Source organism: Neopsephotus bourkii, unplaced genomic scaffold (assembly GCF_033783945.1).
Source record: "Neopsephotus bourkii isolate Nb327-2 ecotype Australia unplaced genomic scaffold, CSIRO-AGI_Nbou_v1 NB_36, whole genome shotgun sequence".
Classification (NCBI taxonomy): Eukaryota; Metazoa; Chordata; class Aves; order Psittaciformes; family Psittacidae; genus Neopsephotus; species Neopsephotus bourkii.
The window spans coordinates 554,196-576,116 of NW_026900553.1; the positions used below are offsets into that span (position 1 = coordinate 554,196).

At 39.5% G+C, this 21,921-nt stretch overlaps 1 protein-coding gene across 1 annotated transcript in view; it reads right to left on the reverse strand.

Moving 5' to 3' along the window:
- The window catches only part of LOC133207816 (complement C4-like), a 50,460-nt gene extending 29,887 nt beyond the window's left edge, over nucleotides 1-20,573 (reverse strand). Inside the window, exons 1-12 of the mRNA XM_061345015.1 lie at nucleotides 20,426-20,573; nucleotides 12,297-12,376; nucleotides 11,226-11,418; nucleotides 10,002-10,185; nucleotides 9,217-9,287; nucleotides 8,836-8,921; nucleotides 7,176-7,258; nucleotides 5,995-6,082; nucleotides 2,610-2,715; nucleotides 2,304-2,427; nucleotides 1,371-1,486; nucleotides 464-631 (exon numbers count right to left, since the gene is read on the reverse strand). Coding sequence (XP_061200999.1) covers nucleotides 464-631; nucleotides 1,371-1,486; nucleotides 2,304-2,427; nucleotides 2,610-2,715; nucleotides 5,995-6,082; nucleotides 7,176-7,258; nucleotides 8,836-8,921; nucleotides 9,217-9,287; nucleotides 10,002-10,185; nucleotides 11,226-11,418; nucleotides 12,297-12,361 — 1,284 coding nt within the window. The 5' untranslated portion in view covers nucleotides 12,362-12,376; nucleotides 20,426-20,573. The remainder of the gene's footprint in view (nucleotides 1-463; nucleotides 632-1,370; nucleotides 1,487-2,303; nucleotides 2,428-2,609; nucleotides 2,716-5,994; nucleotides 6,083-7,175; nucleotides 7,259-8,835; nucleotides 8,922-9,216; nucleotides 9,288-10,001; nucleotides 10,186-11,225; nucleotides 11,419-12,296; nucleotides 12,377-20,425) is intronic.
- Between the last annotated feature and the right edge of the window lie 1,348 nt (nucleotides 20,574-21,921).

Sequence of the window (21,921 nt, forward strand, 5' to 3'; positions counted from 1 at the left end):
TAAACATCATTTATCTATTTTTATATTGTGCACATAATAGAACCCTCTGAGTGTCCAAATATAGCCTACTGTCTGCATTGCTCAGGACTTTTCCTTCACCTTCTTATCATTTACTGTCACTTCTCATGACAATACTTCTTGCAGTCCCATTTTCATCCTTCATGCCAGGAAAATACATACCTGAACCACAACCCACTCCCCCGCCCCCCTACCATCAATGCGTGCACTCCCAAAACTCTGATGTACAAGAGTGTCCGCTTCAGTGAGACATTCTTCATGCCCCTGGTCTCTCCAGCATATCTTAAACAATCTGGACAAAGCTGTGCAGATAGTATAAAAAAATCATATTTCACTCTCTGTGCTAATTTAATGAAAATAGATCATGTTCACAGTCATTAATGATTGTTTTATGAGGTATTCTCAGTGGCATATTTTTAAACCTAGACGTTTCAGTTTTCTTTACCATTATTTCAAGCATCTGAGCATCTCCAGGGATGTTAAATTTAAAGGTGATTAAACCCTCTTCATTAGAAAGTGCAGTCGTCTTCATTGAGGCATGTCCAGGCAAGGTAACAGTAGCAGTGACAGGTAGAGAGGCAGCAGGAGAGCCATCAACTGAAGTGACAGATGCCTATTGGAAAAAAATGTTTTTCTGTTACCTCGATGAAATGCCTGGGTTTAAAAATTGCCCACAAACCAGAATCAATTACTTTTATAAACTGGGAAAATACAAAACACACTGGTGTTGGAAAATTTGGGCTTTGGGAGAATGGGTAGCAACTGACTCTGTCTGGACTCGAGCTAATGGTAAAAATCTTGGAACACAACAGCTGCCCAGAATTTCACTTAGCATCTATTGGATCTCAGCTGATCCCAGAGATATTTGTCTTTACCTTATAATAAGGTAAATTTCTAACTTTCTCTGCAGAAAACTTTGCAGAAAAACATGAAGGTCTGAAGTTTGAAGACTAAAAAACTTAAAAACTCTTAAAAAAAAAAAAGACAATACCCTGTTTCAGTTTTCAAAATTTGAGCTTGATATGGGATTAACTTGATACATTATTACTTTAATCTTTTGATATGGAAGTGAGGAAGAGACTGCTACACATTTTATGAAGCCTTGTTGTACAGCATTGCCCAGATGGCTTCCAAAACAGAAAACCAGCATTTTCTGGCTTCAGCTTCCCTGCTTAGGATCTGTGCATGCAGAAATGAGACAAACCAGGCACACAAACAATAGCTCTGTGTTGGACCTATTCCTAAAGGTCTCTGTTCTACAGAGCTCCCACAGGACCAGGTAAGGATTTTATTCACAGGGCAGGTATAAATCCCTTGCTATGGAGGAAAACAGTCGGCTTGATACTACATACCACAACAGAGAAGGGGGCTCCAGGCACAAAATACTTTTTGGTGTTAGACAGATCAACAGCATAAGGAGATTTCACAAACTTCACATTGCTGAGTTCCTCTTCCCTCATCTCACCACCTGTTAATATCAAACAGTATGTGTTGCTATGAGAGCAGTAACTATGTTACAGATCACACATTACGACAGCATCCATCATTTCTGTTTTCAAGATTGTTACTGAAGAACTTCTCGATAGGTATGCTCCCTGCTCATGTCTCAGATGAACAGCAAGACAAAGCTATTTGGAGTTGACAGTACTTGTGCATATACCAAGTATCATGGTCTGATAAAACTGTGAGAAGGCATACAAGGACAAGTAGGACTCACAAGGGCTAGATCATCTGCATTGCACAGTAGATGTAATACATATTCCTTACCTTTAGACTGATACCTCAGCCAGCTGAGGTAGAAAGCAAGCAGATACCAAGCTCAACTAATAACTTTCTTTGTATGGAAGGAATAGATGAGGCTGAGGTGCTCAAAGAAGATCTCAAGGGGAGCAATTTATCTGTGTTCATACAAGTATCTGGTATCACTTCAGATGGACTACAGTACCTTAGATATTCTCACAGGGATGTTTAACACGGGGGACACCCTACAGGAGAGTACTTACAGTAGACCTGAGCACTTCTGTAGCAGCAGTGGAATACCACATAAGATTACATAGGACATTTAAAGTAGCACTGGACACTGTGTTCAGATAAGTGAATCCCACCCAGGATTAAGTTTGTCCAAAGAAAGTGGTCAGATGAAAAAGACTATGATGCACTGCAGTATGAGCAAGCTTTGCAGTGAAGATTGGTACAGGGGCAAGATTTGACACACAAAGGGTTATACCAGAGAAAAATCAAGGTAAATATTCCAGACTGTATCAGCTAAAGCATAGTGTACTCACTTGCAGTTTCTACAGTGGTAACAGCAACATATAAATGAAGTCCTTCCAGAGTGGAAATACTCTTCTCTAATTTCTCTTCCAAAAGTGGAGTATTTAAAGTAACTCTTCCTTTTCCATTTTGAATCTAAAATGAAAGTGGAGAAAAGAAAAAAAAAGCGACAACCCTCTACTAGTTTGTTACCATTAGAATGAAAAATCTGTTGCTTATAGCATGACTATGGTATTACAGGGATATATGTTTTGATCATTTCTGACAGTATTCAGGTCACCACAATCAGTATAGTTCCACTGAACTCCGGTACTTACTGATAGCTGTTGCTCCAGGCCTGGAAGAAAGACTTTTCTCTCATTTTCATCCATTATACCGAATCGTACATATGCAACACCTTGAATACCTTTCCCGTAAGTGTGTCTTTGGAAGGAAGAAAAGTAAGGAGATGAATCATTACATTGAGAAAAAGCAAGCATAAATCAGACTGTTTAATGCTGAAACAAAACTGGGATATCTATAGGCATGCCATCTGTAACTAATAACTTGGAAACAAAAATTAATCCCACTTACTGATAACTTAGACATGAAGACTTTTACTGGTCTGTGTGCAGAGAAATATATAGAGTAAATCCCATTGGCGGAGTCACATGTGGAGGCATTGTCTGACAGAATTTACGCCAGAGTAGTTTGTTTTGGTTTGGTTTTCTTTTTTTGTTTTTTCTTTTACAAATTAATGAGAACTTTAGTTGCATAGTGAGGTCTCACACAACTCATCCCATTCACATGAAACAAAAGAGGTATCCAGTGTATTTAGCTTGGATGAACAGCTAATTCCTTTGTATAAGACACCTCATGAACAGACTATTTAAATTAAGGGACCAGAGAATCATCTCTGGGACCTACATAAAGTATTTAGTAGCTCTGAAGACCTCAAGAGACAGATACTACCTGCTGATATTTTAATACCTACATTAGGCAGACACCATCTGCTCCATGTCTCTCCTATGGATTTATGTGGTATAGCATAGGAACCTCTGTCCAGAAAACCTCTGAAACCTCCATATAGGTCATGGAGACAGTGGATAGGGCATGTTGTTACACTGGCAGGCTGCTTACTCAACAAAACCCTGGCAGATGGCATCCTCCTGCAGCATAGCATGTAATGTGCTACATGAGACGTGTCACAACCATGGTGTTGTCTTTTACTTGTGGAAATACTGCTTCATGCCTGTTCTGTAATGACTTACTTTTGTTTAAGCAAAGGCTCCTTCAAATTGACCTGATCAGCAGCACTGATCTATACCAATGAAACTAACTGAGAGGCAGTTCTTAGGAAAACTGATTAAAAGGCCAGAACTAATAACTATGGGAAACAACAGTCAATATACCAAATAAGTGTTCACTTAATGCATGCCCAGTTCAGAGAAATAAGTTCAATTATCATGAATTCTATATGCTGATTTTGATGAAAGTCAGACAGGCTAGTGTAGCATCACTAGGACCTTGTCCAATAGACAAAAGAACATTATCCAGTAATTCTATTCCAATTTTTCCTACTAAGTAATTACAACATTCATGAATAGTGAAGTATATATGAAGGAGCTGCACAGTCCATAAACTCAAAAGTGAGTGCTGCAATAACATACAGAGGAAACCTTAGAAAGGATTAAAATATTAAACCCAGTTACCTGATATCAGTTTATATCACAATATCAAGTAGTCACGAATAAAGCTAGTTATTATTCAATAGCACCAAAAAAAGAAGCGAAGGTGATCAAAAGGAGATTAAAAGAGTTGAGTTTGTTCAGCCAAGCAAAAGGAGGTGAATATATGGTTCTGTCAGCACTCTGAAGGTGTGCTGGGCAAAGGAAGGACTGGCACAATCAAGGCAAAGATCTCAAGGACAGCAGGCAGAAGACCAAGAGGGTAAAAGCTGGCCTAGGATAAATTTAGACTAGAAATAAAACCCAATAGAACTGGAGGGCTGGAGGATCAGTCTTCCACTTATTTACAGTGACAGGGTCAATATAGTACATTTAGCCACTGCACCCTGTTTGGACCAAGTTAATTAAATTAAATCGAGTGCAATGCTGTGCAGCTGGCTAACACAGCACAGACCATGCCTGCTCTACTAAATGCCCTGTCTTCCACAACAGGGTGGCCACATTCAGACCTGGGGTGTCTCTTGGTCTGTGCTTCCTCCCAAAATGTTTCCAGGAATTCTTTGGGAAGACCTGTATAGTTGAGGCTGAGCCTGTGCCACGCATCGGCCAAGCCATCAGCAGCCAAACTCAGGGCTCAAGAACCTTCCTTGGAACTAATTTACTACATAGGTTACTCAAATACCTTTTCTGGTATTACCTTCAAATCCAAGCAAAGTTCATAATGTGTGAGAATAATTTTGCATAGACGGAAAACATCTAAGAAATTATATCTCGAAAGAGCATAGAATCATAGAACAGTTTGGGTTGGAAGGGACCTTAAGGACCATCTGTTTCCAACACCTGTGCCATGGACAGGGCACCTTCCACTAGACCAAAGCCCCGTCCAACCTGGCCTTGAACACTGCCAGGGATGGGGCAGCCACAGCTTCTCTGGGCAACCTGTGCCAGTGCCTCAGCACCCTCACAGTAAAGAACTTATTTCTAATATCTAATCTAAATCTAATCATCTTTCATCTTATTTCTCTCTCCATCTTCCAAATGTGTAAGGTGGGCAAGATATTTCTAGTCATTTTGGGGTGCAGCTGAGAGGTAAAGAACTTTCTCCCAGGAGGCAATCATTAGTATTTCCACTCCTAAGAAACTTGAACATTCCATAGTCAAGAAGGCTTGATGTATGTTGATGAGCCACTGTTAGATCATACAGCAAATCTAGATTTGCCAGTACGAGATCAAAAATACCTGAGCCACACAGCACAAAATACTTATCCAATCAAGGTTCAGTCTGATTCTTCCGAAGTACTCAAAATATTTTAATGAGTTAAATTTCGTTGTCTGACTTTCTACATTAATAGATGTCCTAGGCCATTCTAACTTTCTAATTTGATATGAGATCAGGTGTAATTTAGTCTCCATGGAGCCCTGCCTCATAATCTGGCCAGTTTGAGGGCTGAGCTCTGTAGCCATGTTTCATCCAGATCAGTGTTGCACTACTCTGCAGTACTGCATGTGTCTGTAGTGATGGCCATGGAAAGTCCTCTGATCAACTGTGTTTATTCACCTGGAAACATCTCAGCACAAAATCATTACTCTCAAATAAGCACTAGCTTATTACTTACAAATTTCACTGGGCTTTGAGAAAATTTGATCTCCATTTCTACTTGAACTACATTGAATAGTAATATCTAAAGCTTTAGAATGTTTCTAAATGTTTAAAGCAAAAAGGGTAAAGAAAGGCAGGTTATGGTTTTGTCTGGAACCTTATCTAGCAACAGAGAGCAGGATCCTAGTCACCTTTTTATTATCAAACTAAAGTATTCAGAAAATCTTGTTTCATTTTAATCACTTCCACTTGGGCCCAGATAGCATTTTACACTAATATCTCAAGTTAGTAGTGAAAACACAGAGTATATAGGATTAAAGTCAGATTAAAGTAAAGCCAGAAGCTGGTTGTTAATGAAGAGAAAAAGGAGGAAGCTGCAAAGTTCATCGTCTACTTCTCTGCCTTGTAAAATAGCCTTGCTGTGAGCACACATACTTTGCCTCGATATCAAACACAAAGCTGTCATTCCAGATGTGGTAGTATGGCTGAAGTGGGATGAGTTTGACTTCAAAAGATGGAAGTTCTACATGGAAGAAAAAAGAAGATAAAAGGTCATGACATGCAAGTTTCAAACTTATCTTAAACTCCTGGCATGTGGTAACACCCTCTGAGAAGATGCAGCTGTGCTGAGAGAATGTTTTAGTTTGAATAGGCAATGCATTTCTGAAGCAAATCTGATCATCTTCCCATATACTGCTTTACTTCACATAGTAGAACAGTTTTCAAGTGCACAAAAATGATTTACGTTTTCATTTATAATGAACAAAAACAAATAAAAAATTCATTTACAATAAAAACAAGTCAAGAGGTAAGCTTTAACTGTTAACAAATGGGCATTAAGTGTCCTGAACCAGAAGCAGTCTGAGGTAAACTCACCCTGAAATGGAATGAGAGTGGATGAAGTCCTCAGCATCAGCTATATCACTCTACAGTTGGTTCCTATAAAGCCTAACTATCTACTACTGTAAATATAACTAGAGAAATTTGCTCCTGGATTTAGGTTTTACAGAGGATGTTGTAACCTCCACTATAATGTTATACTCACAAGCTAAGGCAAGCCCAGTTTTGTTAATCTGAGATTTTAATATAATCCTGAGAATTTCTTTCATCTTTAAGAAAAAATAAAACCCACCACCCCACACTAAATTACAGTGCAAATAAATCAAGCCATTTCTTACTCCAAATTGTTAAATTCCTACATTTTTATTTCTTTTGCAATGCCCTTACTTTACTTTAAAAAAGCTTCTCTTGGTATAGGTACAACTCTAAGCAACTTCCAGACTGAATTCTACTGAGAGAAAATAGGCAACTTTATTTTTTATTCTAGACTTCACTGAAAGCTTTGATCAGAATCACAATGATTTTAAAATACCCAAAAAAGGGTATTTTGTGAAAAATGTTGAAGTTACTTAATTTGTATAAAAATTATTTTTAACTGTAAGTGGAAGGCGCACAAAACCAGAGTTCTTTTGTGCATCAGAGATAGCAATGAGGCACTGAAACACTATGAATTTTGTTCTTAGTACCTAATTACTGCCAGGTTTAATCACTATAGTATATCTTTTAGAACATAGAGATGACCGTGTATTTGTAGCACAAATTACATATTCTCTTACCATAAATTTTAACTTCAAATTCAGCAGAAACATTAGACATTTCATATTCATGAAACCAGGCTTTGATTTTCCAAGTTCCAGGCCTGAAGATCAGATTCAGCAGAAAAAGGTTGATCAAGATTCTTTAGATATTTTTATGATGCTAATATATTTAAATTATCACTAAATTCTGATGTTTTCCTTGCTTTGATCTCATCCCAAACTAATTTATTAATGGATTCCTCTTTGCTAGGAGCCAGAAACATATTTCCAAATGTCCTAGGAAACACTCAAAAAGACTTTATGAGGAACTGCAGGATAAGATAATTGCAAACCACATGTAGCATGCACTGCCTTTGAAAAGCCCCAATAAATAGGTAATTTAAAATATATTTCCTATAGCTTATCTTCACTGTGATGTCAGAATCAATCTAACATGCAAGAACACACTGAATATTAAGTAAAAGCTTGACTGAAATCAGAGGTAACTACACTTTGCAAGGATAGCCCTTACAGACGTGCTCTACTCAGTGTAGTCAATATGGTTGAGCAGATAGGTAAGCAGTTTACTAAATTGTTCCTTACCAAGAGAAATGTTACTAATTGCAACATATTAACATTAAATTCTGGACTCATCTCTATAAGATGAGGTGCTTAAAGGTAAAAAGATACTAACCATGGGTTCAATCCCTGCTCCATGGTGAGAGAAAATCAATTTTGGAAGGTAATTCAAACAAATCAACAGTTAAAAATGTTAAGTACTTCAACAGGTAAGGGGAATGAATCTGGATGGTTTGATCCTGCTAACAGGAAGTGGGATGAATCCTCCTCACTTTAGACATTATACTGTGAGGTCTCTAATCTGCATAGATCCCCTTGGGCTCCTTGACAGACAATGGAGAGAAACAGACAGTGATGAGATGTGGTTCATCTCATTCTGACACATGCATCTAAAGCAGCTCAGATGAATCACAGAAGCATAGAATCATAATATGGTTTGGGTTAGAAAGGACTTCAAAGATACCCTAGTGAAAACTCTGACCCCCCTTCCACAGGCAGGAACACCTTCCACTAGGCTTGGTTGCTTGAAGCCCCATTCAAACCTGAGCTTGAACACTGCCAGGGATCTCAGTGGCAACCTGTGCCAGTGTCTCACCACCTTCACAGTGAAGAATTTCTTCCTAAGACTTCATCTAAATCTACCCTCTTCTTTTTTGAAGCCATTCCAGCTTGTCCAATCCCTATATGCCCTTGTAAAAAGTCCCTCTCCAGATTTCTTGTAGACCCCCTTTAGGTACTGGAAGGCTGCTCTAAGGTCTTTCCGAAGTCTCTCCCGTGTCAGAGAAGGGAGTGTGGGGTGACACACTTAGGTGTAGACCTCTGCATGACAGTAGGCACCAGAGCAGCCATGCTCGGTTAACTGCTGTCTGATGTGCTGTCTCATGCTGCCAGTGCGCCATGGTACTTCCCAGGTGTAATCAGAACACAACTGTCTTCTTTAATGCACCTCCTGTTCTGAAGAAATGATAAAGCAGACAGTACAGAAGAGAGGAAAACAGGAGCGTAGCAGAAAGAGGGGAAGTGAAAGACAAGACTTGTTTTTATCTTGAAGATAGTTCTGCTGCAAGAGACATTTTGACATGCGAACTGTTTCAATGCTCAAGGCACAGCAGTAACGTACTCAGCAATGTCAGGTATTTCAAAGTTTTCAGTGAACACTGTTTTTATTTTCCGGTCTGACTTTTTAACCACCATTCCTTTTGAATTCTGTTGAGAAAGAAAAAACAAACAAAATTATACACCAGGTGTCAAAAGTCTACATCCAAAAGCTCAAGTTCATATGCTAGTCCTAAAGAAGAGAAAATGCTCTGCTTGTTTTCTTGCTGTAATCACATTTTGTTTCACTTCATGCTCCTGAAATTAGCCAAAAATGAGTAAATGTTTCTCAAAATGTGTAAATACTGTTTTCTGGAGAGAAGGCATAGTTATAATTTTACTTTTAGATCTTTTTCATAGTTCCTGTGCCAAAGAATCGCTTATTAACAGTTTTTTGTCTACTTACTAGCACAGCGACTGTAACCGTGTCATCTGCTGGCCTCATAGCATTGTCCAGAACGAAGATCCTGTATTTTACTGTTTAACAGAAGAATAAATTTGTTTACATATTCACTTCTGGCCTTTCCAGGTAACAATTATTACAAGCTCTGAAATGGGTTACTAAATTTAAGATAAAACATTTTCTTTTAATAAAAAGAAATCTGAGAAAATAATAATAAAAAAAAAATGCTTTGCATGTTGCATGATCAAACAGATACCTTTTAGAAGCGAATTCCCAAAAATACCCAAGGAGCTCCACTCAGTATTGTACCCCTTTTGCAGTCAAGGCCTGAAACCAAATTCAAGATCTTTTTTGACTTGTCTCGTTAATTAAATTTTTAAGTAACAAAACAGTTGCGGTCTTTAAGTGAAAAGGATGCTGGTGTTGAAAGCAGAAGCAATAGGAGGTTTTTTGCAGGTTTCTCACAATTTTGCTTTCCAAAGGAAAGCCACTGTTAGGCTTTTTGACTGAAAAAAGAGCAGATTTTGCCTGGCTCCTATTAGAAGAGAGAACGACTGTAACTCCAGTGACATTTCTGCGTGGGTTAATGCAATGTGCAGAGCACACCCTGTAGAAGCTCTGGCTGTAAAAGGTGAGCTTAAAATCTGGACCAGCTGTTACGGACAGAGGTAGCAGAGGTTAAATGAGAAGGCTGTATACTAGAAAGATTCAAGTCATCGTTGCTTTTTCTAATCATGCCCTTGTAATATTTATATTTGACATCTGAAATGCAGCATTTGTATTTTAACCTTTGGAATTTGGTGTGTATATAGGCTTATCTGTCTGAATAAAAATGTAGCCTTTCTTGGAAGACAGGAGGATGCGAGTGCTTTGAACGGTCTGCTTATAAAGGTCTCTGCTTTCAGTGACTAGCAGAACATAGGGCTGATGACTCCTCTTGAACAGATCCTGCCGTTGAGTTCCTGGCTTGATCTGAAGAAGACAAAACAAAAAAGTCCCCCCAAGAACCTGATAATTTCGGAAACACACAGCCCAAAACAGTTGAAGTGGTTGAATCATTTTATGAGCACTATTCAAATAAAGATACTAAATTATATCTTTCTGACTGGGTGTTGTATCTTTCTGATTGGGTGAACATTCCTTTTTTTTTAAGTAGAAATGCCATCTAATCCCCCATTTTCCACCATAGAAATACACATTCTTCTGTCCAGTGCAATAACTCAAGTCCAGTGACTTTTCTTTAGTCTATGTGCATGTTAAGATTCCAGTTACCATGTCATTTTGAAGTTGTAGCAGCATCTTTTAGTCCTTTACTTGTTAAAATCTCAGCTATGGGATTAGAGCTTTACCTCATGGTAGTTAATACAATGTTTCTAAACATCATGCTCAAGAGGAACCTGATTTGAAAGCTCAGATTTTATCTTTGTGAGTAATCAATCAGAGCTAAACTGAGTCTTGCTCTGTGCTGTTTTCCAACCAAATAGCCCAAACAAGTACTCTTGAACTAAATGCTGCCAAACTTCAGAGAGACATGTCAGAAGCAAATGGTTCAAAGCAAGATGTAAAGAATTAAATCAATTTGCAGAAACATCACAAGCTTTGGTCTGAGAGACTGCACATGTTTCAAGGTTTCTCCTGTTTTGTAAAAATGGGCAGTATGCCAGAGGCAGTCTTAGTTTAAATTATGCAGAAAACCAGACAGCAATAAAACAATTACATGTTTTAAAATTTAATTTCATCACAGATCTACAGTGATGAAAAGCTCTTTCATCACCATGTGATGAGCATGGTAGTAGGGCACAAAAGAGCACTCACAATCATCAGTGAAATTATATTTGGGATTGTTTTATTAGCTGTTTGGGTGAACAGGGTGCTGCTGACACTGGAATTGGTGTTTTGCCATCTGTGTCTAAGGATCAGTGCTGTCTCTGTTCCAGTGTATTCCTAGTACAGATTACAGAATTTTTTATCATCAAAGTAAAACATTTACATCACTATGATGGTAGACTCACCATTAACTTTTTCATGTCTTGGTAGTTGTTGTTTTGGTTAAGGTTAAAGATGACCCTCTCTGATAGAACCTGATTTTTTGTCTCATCTTTGAAGTATGCAGTAACTTGCACAGGATGTTGTGCTCCATGGACTTGAACTGTTATTGTCTCATGTGTACCCAAATGTACCACATTTGGGGCAGTAATAAGAAATCTAAACCAACAGAAAAACAGATTGTCCAGTATGAAGGATGATTTTTGCATAATTAAAAAATGCCCAACCAATATTAATTTTAAAGAAAAAAACAGAAGAGTGGAGCTTGAGACTGTGGAGATCAGGTAGTCCATCCCCTTGTGAGTCAGAATAAATACTCTGGACACTGGAGGTCAGTACCAGACTGCAGGCAGAAAAATAAGTATCTGGGGCTGGAGACAACCTCAAATGTGTGCTAACTTGGAAGGGGAGGAGGGTTTGATCTTTCTGCCCAAATATCTCATCAAAGCTCTTGTCTGGCCACAGCAAGCACCTAAATATGCTTGATCCCGGTGGTAACAAAACAAAAGTCTCCTCTTCAAAGTCAATTTGAAGGACTTTGTTAATGCTCTATTGATTTTCTCAGTTAAATCTATTTCCCAAACAGAGGAATTTGTCCAACTAGAAGAACCAGTATCAACATATGTAGATCTCCACTCAAATAGAGGATAAGTACAGAAAAATTCTGAATCTCTCCCAGAAGTGAGATCTTTGCTTTCTGCACTGCAGAAATCAATTACAGAAAGGAGAGTTATTCTTTCCCAAGATTTTTCCAGTCTAGCAAATGTCATAAACTAAGGAAGAGCAAGCAGCAATAACAGCATGAATATAATGCTTCAGTAGGACATTTGAAATTGTTGCAGAATGGAAATCTCTCCCCTTACAAGTTCCTTGAAAGGGCAGCTTTACATTTTACTTTTTACCTATTTAAGGTAATACAAATTCTTAGTGGTAAAAAACCCAGGCTTTGTTGATTTTCTATCAAAACCTTTAGCATTTCCTACTTTCAAACAATTAGTTAGTTAGGAGTGAAGAATTAATTAATAAAATGTACTTACGATGGTGCTTGCTGTGCACTGGACAACAGCAAATAATAGCTCATAAAGAATACCAGCCTTTCCATTGGAAAACTCTACATCTGCAAAACAGACACAACAAACAGCCACTGTCAATCTCTCCTTGAGCTGCAGGTTGTAGGGAATGTTGTAAGGAATGAGCTGATGGCATACGGCAGCAAAGAGCATTGCCTATCCTGGTTATTTATTAATAACTAGCAAAACTGTGCAACCAGTAATGATCGACATGCTAGTGAGGCACAGATTAAATAGCCTGGGGAGAGGCATTTTGGCACACAGTTTTACATTTGATTATTCATTCATTCATTCTTTCTCTTCCTAGATTCAGTGTTTTCATGGTAGCAACTAGAAGTCATGTGCAGAGAGGTGTTTTCACAAATATGGCAAAGGCAATCCCCAAATTAAACAAGACACCATGGCTAAAAAGTGTCTGTTAAACACTTCTAAATTGAGACAAATGTAAGTGACAGGTCCCTTCTCTATTAACTTTACTTCTTCACGTCTTCTCTACTTAGCTTCAGGCATCTCTGTGGTCCACCAAAGTTGAGAGAAAGCTCCTGGTTTAGACAGCACCAAAAGATTTGTGCTGGAATTCTACCCATACAAGCCAGTCCCACTCTGTAGTTTTTGAAGGCGTTTATGCTTTAACGTAAGTGGAATTAAAATAGGTGTCTTTGAGCTACTCAGCCCAGTTTTGCTTTACGGTCAAGACAGAGGGCTTTTCCAGAGTGTAATTAGTCTCATATTAGCATGAGCATATAAGATGATTCATCAGCTGAAGGCACTTCAGATTGCAGGAAAGACACACAGTCTCTTAAAAGGCAAGATACTCAAAAAAGGGGACAAAAAATGTATCTGAGGAATGACTCTGCAGGATTCAGTTTTGGTCAAGGGCAAATGAAATAAACAAAAACTCTTACTGAGTTTCATTTTTGCAAGCTTTTACTGGATTGTTGTCTCACAAACATAATTTTGTTGACTAATGAAAATGGAAAATTGCCCATCTGATTAACAGGAAGGTCAAATCCCAGAAATGATTACATGCTCATCCAAAAGTTCCGGGGATAAACTGCCCTTTAAAACACCACATTTAAACCTGTGTCTATAATTATTAGCAATGGATGCCTTAAATCACCACTCCATTGGTAAATTGGTAAGGTAAATTCATGCTCACAGAACGGGCTGCTTGCACTGTGAGGGTGAAGAGGCCTCCATCTCATCCCACTCCTTGTCTGAGACATACCTTTCTTTGCTCTTCAGACAAGCTGCTTTAAGACAAGGAGGTAGGTGAATAGGACAAGGTGTAAGGTGTCAACAAACCAGTTCCCTGTTTTACACTGGGCTCTTCACAAGTGCTGTAGCTCCCTCTGACTCAAAACCAGACGGATGGCAAGTGCTTTCTGTCAATTGGTGGTCCCAGAAAGTACCAGCATCAGCAGCAGCAACAAGAATGTTTCTGCCTTCAAACTGGCTTCAGCAAAGGCTAAGATTTGCTTGTTCTACACATAACTTTTTTCAAAGAGACAGTTGCCTTTGCCCTTCCTCTTGTGGTTTCTACTCTCATTTCAGCTGTCAGACAAGGGGGAGAAGGTGAGAAAAGGTACCTCACCCTCCTAAGGGTCCAAATCCATACTTTTTAGGAGATGTTTGCAGGAGGTCAGAAATGGGCACTGTTAAGACCAATGTTACTTTCACTCTGCCCTCCTCCCCACCCTCTCATTTCCTCTGCAGTTATGGCCTGAAAAAACAATTTATTTCCGTGTCAAAATCACATTATTTTCCTCGGGGCCTCTGGCCTCCGAGACCCAAGCTGGATGGTGAGGAGCAGTGGCAATTTTCATCACCGATATGGTCTATGCTCGGGACAAAGACAGGTTTTGTGGAAGCAGTTCTATTGGGAACAGGGCTCATGCTCTCCCCAGGGAGCAGAAGAGGCTTGTTAAACTTGCAGCTGGTAAAATAAGATCTTCTCACTCCTGCATGATTAAAGAGAATGAGAGAAGTCAATTAAGAGCAGCAGAAACTGTGGAGCATGCTAAGGCTCTGCCCATTTTCAGAGACAGTTTCATTTCTAGATCTATATGGCTACGGTCCAAGGTCAGGCAGGGCTGATGCAATCACTGAGTGATTCCAGCGACTAAAACAGGAAAGGAAACTAATATTAATGGGTCCTTTATATTTTAATCCAGAGAAATAAGAAATAATAATAAAAACCAGTTAACATCCACAAGGTCAACACCCCAATACCCTGTTGTTGAGAAACACATACAGAGATATCCCAGCTGAAAAGTCAACACAACCAGCATGGGTTTCCTATTCCTGAGGTCACTGGAAAGGAAACTTTGCACTGTGGGGTCACACCAAAATCTCACTGTTGTGCCAATCTTTATCAGGGAGGAGGAGAAGTGCTTTCAATTGTCCAGGATGGCTTGTTTCTCAGAGGACCCTGGTCTGTTTGTACAGCTATACAAATAGCCAGCTACAAACTCACAGTGAGACCTTTTCACAGATTGCCTTTTAAAGGGGACTTTGCAAAAGCCATTTTTTGCTTTCAATTGTTTTTAATTGGATTTGCACACTTTGGCTTCCTTGCGAAGTATGGCTAGGTACATGTGTATACTTAATGGTGATCCATGGCAATGTGTTGCATGACCATGCTATACTTGAATTTAAGGAGGTGTTCTGACTCCTAAAAAGGCATTTGTTATCCAAAATATACAAATAATTGTAATTAAATAAGGATTTTTCTCTCCATCTCTCACATAAAAAAAAAAAAAGGAGCAAATGCATACATGACTTTTTAGGCTTAAAATTCCTTATGCTTTATTTGACTATGAATTTATATAAAATGATCGTTGTGCTGGTTCTCTAGTATCACAGATTTTTCTGGCTAGGATTTTGATTCCTAGGAATATGGAAAATATTCCAATTCAAAGCCACATTAAAATAAAACAAAATGAACTGAAATAAAATAATAAAATAAAATAATAAAAATTTCTCCAGCATATGCATGAAAGAGAGAACACAGAAAACTCACCATAAAATAACTTCTGCACCCATTATTTTTCTAAAGGCAAAGTCCTTTCCTATTTACTCACCACCTACATTTCACTTACTGATCCTTCAGTTGACCTAAAATCCAGTCCAGTGTGTGGAAAAATGGTCTGAGATTAATGTATGTGTAAGAAGGAACTGGTGAGCCCTGAATGTAGGGAAACAGACTTGCATTATTTTGAATATATGCTATCTCTCTTTTTACTAGCTTCATTTGAACTTTGTAGGCTTTCATAGTCTTTTGAGCACCAGTAGTAGTGTTTGTTCTTTGGCTTGAAGTGCTTCCAAAAAGCTTATTCCCCTTAATCTGACTAAATACTAGCAAGACCGAACTCCAATTTCACTTTCTTAGTGCACTCTTTCACCTTTTCCTGGCAGAAGAGTACAAAGGACAGCTTCTCAAAGCACATTTTACAAATAAGCACAGTGGCAATATCCTCTTTGCATTCTGCATTTAGTGCTCCTAAGAGTATCTGCTTAATCCCTACCAAAAAGAGGCTCCTAAATGAGAACAGAAAAACCCATGGATATATTGGTTTTCCTCATACAAATAGATCAAGCAGCCATCCTTAGTTTTTTCTTGTGGGTTGCTCCTTCATTTTTCCAGTAGGCAGGATTGATTCTGTGATTTTCTTAACACAGTGCAAAAAAAAAAAAAAAAAAGAAATTTAGTATTTATGAAAAATAGACAAGCCCAGAACTGCATGTGGGAATGACATGGGTTGCGAAAATGATCTATATAAAAGAGTATGTATTTTTTTAGGTCAAACAATAATTGTGTTGTACTACAGACATAATATTTCACTCTGCTGTAGTAACACATCCTGGGTTTGGGGTTAAATGCATTTTTTTTTTTTTCCTCTCTATCACATTGCTTTTGGTACCTTTAAGAAATGCAGGTCAAATTTAATAAATATATCAACTAGAGCCTTGCTGAGAGAAAATCCATTGGGCTGGATATGGCCAGGAGAGGAGATGTCTGAAAATGGAGATGGCTCTCTCACCCCAGGTGAAAGCAAAGAACTGCTAGAAAAGGGGAATAAACCAACTTGGCCTAAATCATAGTGGGTATTTGGGGTACTGCCATTATACCCAAACATCCTGAGACTGTCTACAGTCTTATTCTCAAAACCATCCTTTCTGTTTTGTTATTTTTATTTTTTCTTCATTTTCTTTCAATTTCATTGGAAACCCCAAAGGAAACCCATTTTTATTTTATTTTTTTTGCTATCAACTGTAACAAATGCACATAACTTACAAAATTTAATATACTTCAAATATTTTGAAATTTCCCAACTTGTTCATTTTTATTTAATGGACTTTAATGAACATAATTGTGTCTTTAGGGCATTCTTTTCTTCTCCTTTTCATGAGAGAAAAAGATAGGAAGTTAAAAAAGCAAAAGGCATCTTGATCATATCAGTGGCAAAAACTAAGATTTTAACTAGTTGAGAAGAGTAAGAATAAAGTTTACACATCCAGGTCTGTGGATGTGGAAGCATATAGTCAAATCAAGGAAAACTAGTCTTTTATATCGGCAAATTTTAAAAAGTAACTAAGAATTATTGCTGGCCCTTATCCTTTGCATTTCCTGACTTGTTAAATGGAGATACTCCAACATTTCAGACAATGGCACAATTATGCTAAAAAGTGTTTCACAAACGAAAAGGAGAAAAACAATGAAATGCCATGTACAACCACAGCTCACCGTGTGCCTGTCTGCCACTGGAAGCTTTCCTTGTTCTGTTCTGCAAATTATACCTAAACCCTTCACTTCATCCACTAACTCAGAGGAATATGACACACCAGAAAGTAAAACACCACTTAGCCTAGTGATGGGATATAGCCAGGTCCTTTGAAGCGAAGGATGTAGGCCTCCCACAGCACTGTTCATACAGAGCCCTGGTACGGTCCAGTGAGCAGCTCCACCATGGCAGCAAGCTTTCATGAACTGTGAAATTGCCAGTCCTGCTTTCTGAGACCCCCTGCTACCTCCCAGACAGGTACTTGGAGTAACGGGGAGTGCAGGTTGCCTATGTGTGAGCTAAGTACCTGAGCTCCACCACAGTCAGTACAGGCAGTGGGTTTTGAAAGATGATTTGGGTTATCCTATTGGAGGGACTTATCCCAGTCTGCTCTGAATGCCTAAGCACATGTTAAAAAAGAAGAGAAAAAGAGTAAAACCGGGTGACCCACTGGCAGTTCAGATTCGATCATGCGTTCTCTTCTGGTGGGATTCACTGTGCAATACTGAGAACCACTCACCTGCTGACATCAACAGACTTTACTCCACTGGGTCTGAAAACAACTTGTCTGGATAGAATTCCAGGTTTCTATCCAGCTTTTTAACCTACTGTTTAGTCTATCATCTTGAAAGAAAGCACACCAGCAAAAGCAGTGCTTGCTGTTCAAGCCATGTTCTAAGGGTAAGCTTTTTATATAGTCACTGATGTTCTCAGTTGGCAGTTCAGAGCTAGTCATGAACACCTTGCTTTACCCAGCTACATCAGCTTCATGGCATTAGAGCCTGGAAGGCAAGGTGAAATGTTTCGTGGTGACCAGCACCGTTTACTGCCAAGGACAAGCCTTATCTCACTTGCATCCTTTCTGGAAAGATTATTTTAGTCAGAAGCCTGACCCCTCTCCATGCCTTCTGGACTTTCTGCTATACTGCTGTGCACTCTTCTTTCCCACTCCCTTCAAGTCAAAAGCTTATCTGGAAAACATGGGGCCCCTATTCTGTGCTCCAGCTAAATTCCACTTACAACTAAAAGGGAGGGGGAAAGATTATTTTAAATCATTTTTAAGCTCCCCATATTTCACAGTAGGCAGAGGGCTAGCTTCACTTCTAAGGAACTAAAGCACCTTAAGATTTTGTGATATAGGGCCAGTTATTTAGGAATGCTAACACATTTCTGGCACACAGAAATAGGTGGAGAGGGTCTTTGGCTTCTCTGTCATAACATGTATCTCTGAGGTTAAAAGAACATAGAGACAAAATACACCTTCTAAAGATATTTATTTTACTCTTTTTACCTATTCCTCTTTGCAGTGTGCAGATAGCCCTTCTGCCAGGGGGGTTATAGTAGAAATAAAGGCTGGCTTAATTGTATTTACAGTGCTCTTAACAAAAAAATAACCCTATCTGCAGCTCATATCTGAAAGTGCCCTCTCTAAGGAGTCAGACAGGCAGGATCCCCTACAGAGCAGCCCAAGACTGTATAAAAGCAAGATAATGTGTATAAGGTACACAAGAATGCAGCTGTGAGCTTAGGAAAACACTCTTCATGCAAACACAGATAAAGACATTCCTTACTTTTTGGCAGCCCTGAGAGATGTACCTTGACCATCTCCATATCTGCCTGCAAAGATGACCCACAAACACCCTGACCTCACTCCTGGGTGCTGCTCTTCACCTCTGTCCCCTAACACAGAACTCTATCCTACCTACATGTTCTTCACTACAGAGTCCTCAGTTAAAAGAAGCTGAGACCTGAGGACACAGCCCTAGTTTCTTGGAAAGTACCACACCACTTGTTAGTGGCTAAAGACCAGAAAATGAAGTATTTCTCATACCTTGGAATTTGGAGAATCAGCCAGACCTTGCCAAAGTTATGGACACTCCTCATGAGGCTTTAGAGGAAATACTGGTAGGAAAATCTACGAGCAGGAAGCTACTCATATCCATAATGTTGTGCTTTATTTGGGATAACAGAGGGGGGGGGGGTGCGGGGGGGGGTGGGGTGGTGGGAGTGGCATAAGAAATGCCCCTTGGGTTTGTTTTTTGGAGTGGAATAGGGATCATCAGCAATACAAAACTCAGGTTAAAAGTCATGAAACACAAAAGCAAGACTTTGGGGCTGGAGCTGTGTTACAGTCTCTCCATCCCACTGCTTTTTTTGTTAGTGTGCAAGTGTGGATGCCCAGCGTGTCCTGGCAGAAGCTCTTCAGCATCCTTTCACCAGTGAAAGCTGAGGAGGGAGATTCAGCCAAAGCAGCTCTGAAGGGAAGTGTGTGGAGGTGAAGGAGCTGAGGATAAGAAGGAAAAATAAGCAGATACAGATCTTCATCCAGTGAAGTCATTACAGAGAGACTGGATGAAGTATCACCTTCCTCCTCCCCCTTTTCCCGTAACAGTGGTCAGAATTGACCTAGTTTCTGGTTTCCTTCAAAATCCTTTAGTGAGCACGTTTATTGTAATAGCCAGAGTGCAAATAGTGTAGCTAAAGAAAAGCCTATGAGTAGAGATTTCTGTAGTACAGAGGGATTTAAAAGATGTGTGCATATGTACGTTTATCTGCGTGTGCCTGCATGAGTCTGTGCACTCACTTTACAGAGGTTTCCAGGGGTTAGTTTTCTTGGGACTGTGCAATAGCCGAAAAGAACAGAAGGTGGCAGGTTTTCAACATTTTCATGCAGCAGAAAAGGGCAGTAAATGAAATGCAGGAAGGAGCTGTAGTAAAAGGAAAATGGGAAGGTAGTAAAGGAAAAGGATACCAGAAGGAAGACAGCTAAGCCAAGGTTATGTCTGATTTGATATATCTGTGCTGTTGATGATTATATTAACACTGAAAGCTATATTGTCCCCATTTTTGCAATGTAATTCACTGATGCCGTAAGGGCTGATTTTACCAGCTCTGAAAAAAAATCACAGTGTGGCCAGTTTATCAAGGTCTATACAGAATGCAAATATGGCTCTGAGAGTTTTCCTTTAAAGTGCAGGTACATGAGAGAGTGCACCAGGCAAAAAGGAGAATGAATTTACATTTGCCGTAAAACCATGAAGCAAAACCCCAACGGAAATAAATCAGAGAAGATGGCAGAACTATTTGTTCTCACATCACTAAATTAAAGATATTCCTGAATATTCAACCAGGCTTTGTGAAACTGTTCCCACAAACGGGTGCCTTTTAACCTGCAGGCACCCTCTTGGCCTGCCTACTATTAAGCACACATTTATCTCTTTTTTCCAACAGATCTATTTCAAGCAACAGGTTCACCTCACAGTGTGTCAGTAGCACAAAAAGACCTGTTTGCAGCCAGTGTTTGTGACTTACCTGGTGGGATGCTCCTTGTGTCTTGAGCTCTTCTTTTCACTTTATTCTACAAACTAATTGCTGCAGCTCGTTCAATAAGAAAGGGACTGAATGTTAGGTTTGAGTGCTTCAGACGGACACCGAGGGCTGGTCTGAGCTGGAGCAAAGCAACATCTTGTGCACTGGCAGGGGTGCCAGGAACCACCATGGAGTTAAGGTCCCATCCACAAGCACTCATGTGGGAACAAAGCAGTACTCTGTGGCCCTTAGAAAAATTCTGGACTGTGTCCGGCAGATGACGGCTCTTCTTTGTTTTGCTGCCAAATTCCCTCATTCCCTGGGCAGCTGACTAGGTTTTAACTTCATACCTTCACCAAATGAAAAAGGCTCTCTTAAAATGTCTGGGGACCAGGAAAGCAGCCTCACGTGGCCCAGGCACTGGCAGCATCCCTGTCACTGTCACTCAGCCTGCTGCCTTCCTTCTAGCTGGCAGCATTTCCAGGCCATTCTGCTAATAAGTGACCAAAACCAGCTCACAGCAGTAACAGAAAGGGAGATGAGGGACCAGCAGCCCAGGAGAGGGGTGTAAGGAGAAGCTGCTGCCATGACTATCGCTTTCCGTCTTCCAAGCAGGCGGAAATCCTGCTATTGCAACAGCTTAACATAAAATAAATAGAAGAGGCACTGAAACATGGACTTTTGGAGAACTTCTGTCATTTAACATCTCTTTTTCTCAAAGCATTTACTTGCTGCTCTCAAACACAGGACATTTTGGAGGAACGATTGTGCTGTTCCCTGGCATCCAATAGCAGACCAGGACTGAAATGCTCAAACTGGAAGAGTTGGCAGCTGCTGGTCCAGGAGCCACCATCTGGGAGACAGCTCTGAATGCCGTCAGTTTGCTTATTTTGGATTCTAGCAGAGTGTATCAAATCAGTCTTCCTGACCCCAAGTACTGAGAGGTGCATTCTCAGGTTTTGCTTGTGGGTCTGGCTGCTGTGATTCCTTCCAGGCAAATGCACCTTGAGCTCTCCTTCTCAACCTGTAACACTTCAACTTTGTGATCTTATCTGAGGAATTGCATAGAAATAAAAAAATTGTATTGTATAGTACAAAAACATAAACACACACAAAATATGTACTATTTACATATATCAGCATCTATTGCCTACCATATAAAAGCCACAAACGTATTATATATAACCATATGTAAAGTTTAAAATATATATTGCATAATAAAATCTATACAAAATGTATAGAATAAAAACATATTGTGTGTGTGTGTGTGTTTATGCATACACACACGCACTTGTTGCAGTCATGACTTGAAACCAGTCATTTTGTTGGAGAATAAAACTTCTCAGCCGCTTCATGAGGAGTCTGGGATAATGGATATTACCACAGCTGACACTTCCAGATGGGAACTACAGGCAATGCTTAAATGCTGCAAATGCAATTTTTTTTCAACTGTTGACATCACTCTTAACATCCATAATGATGTTACAGATGTTGTATAC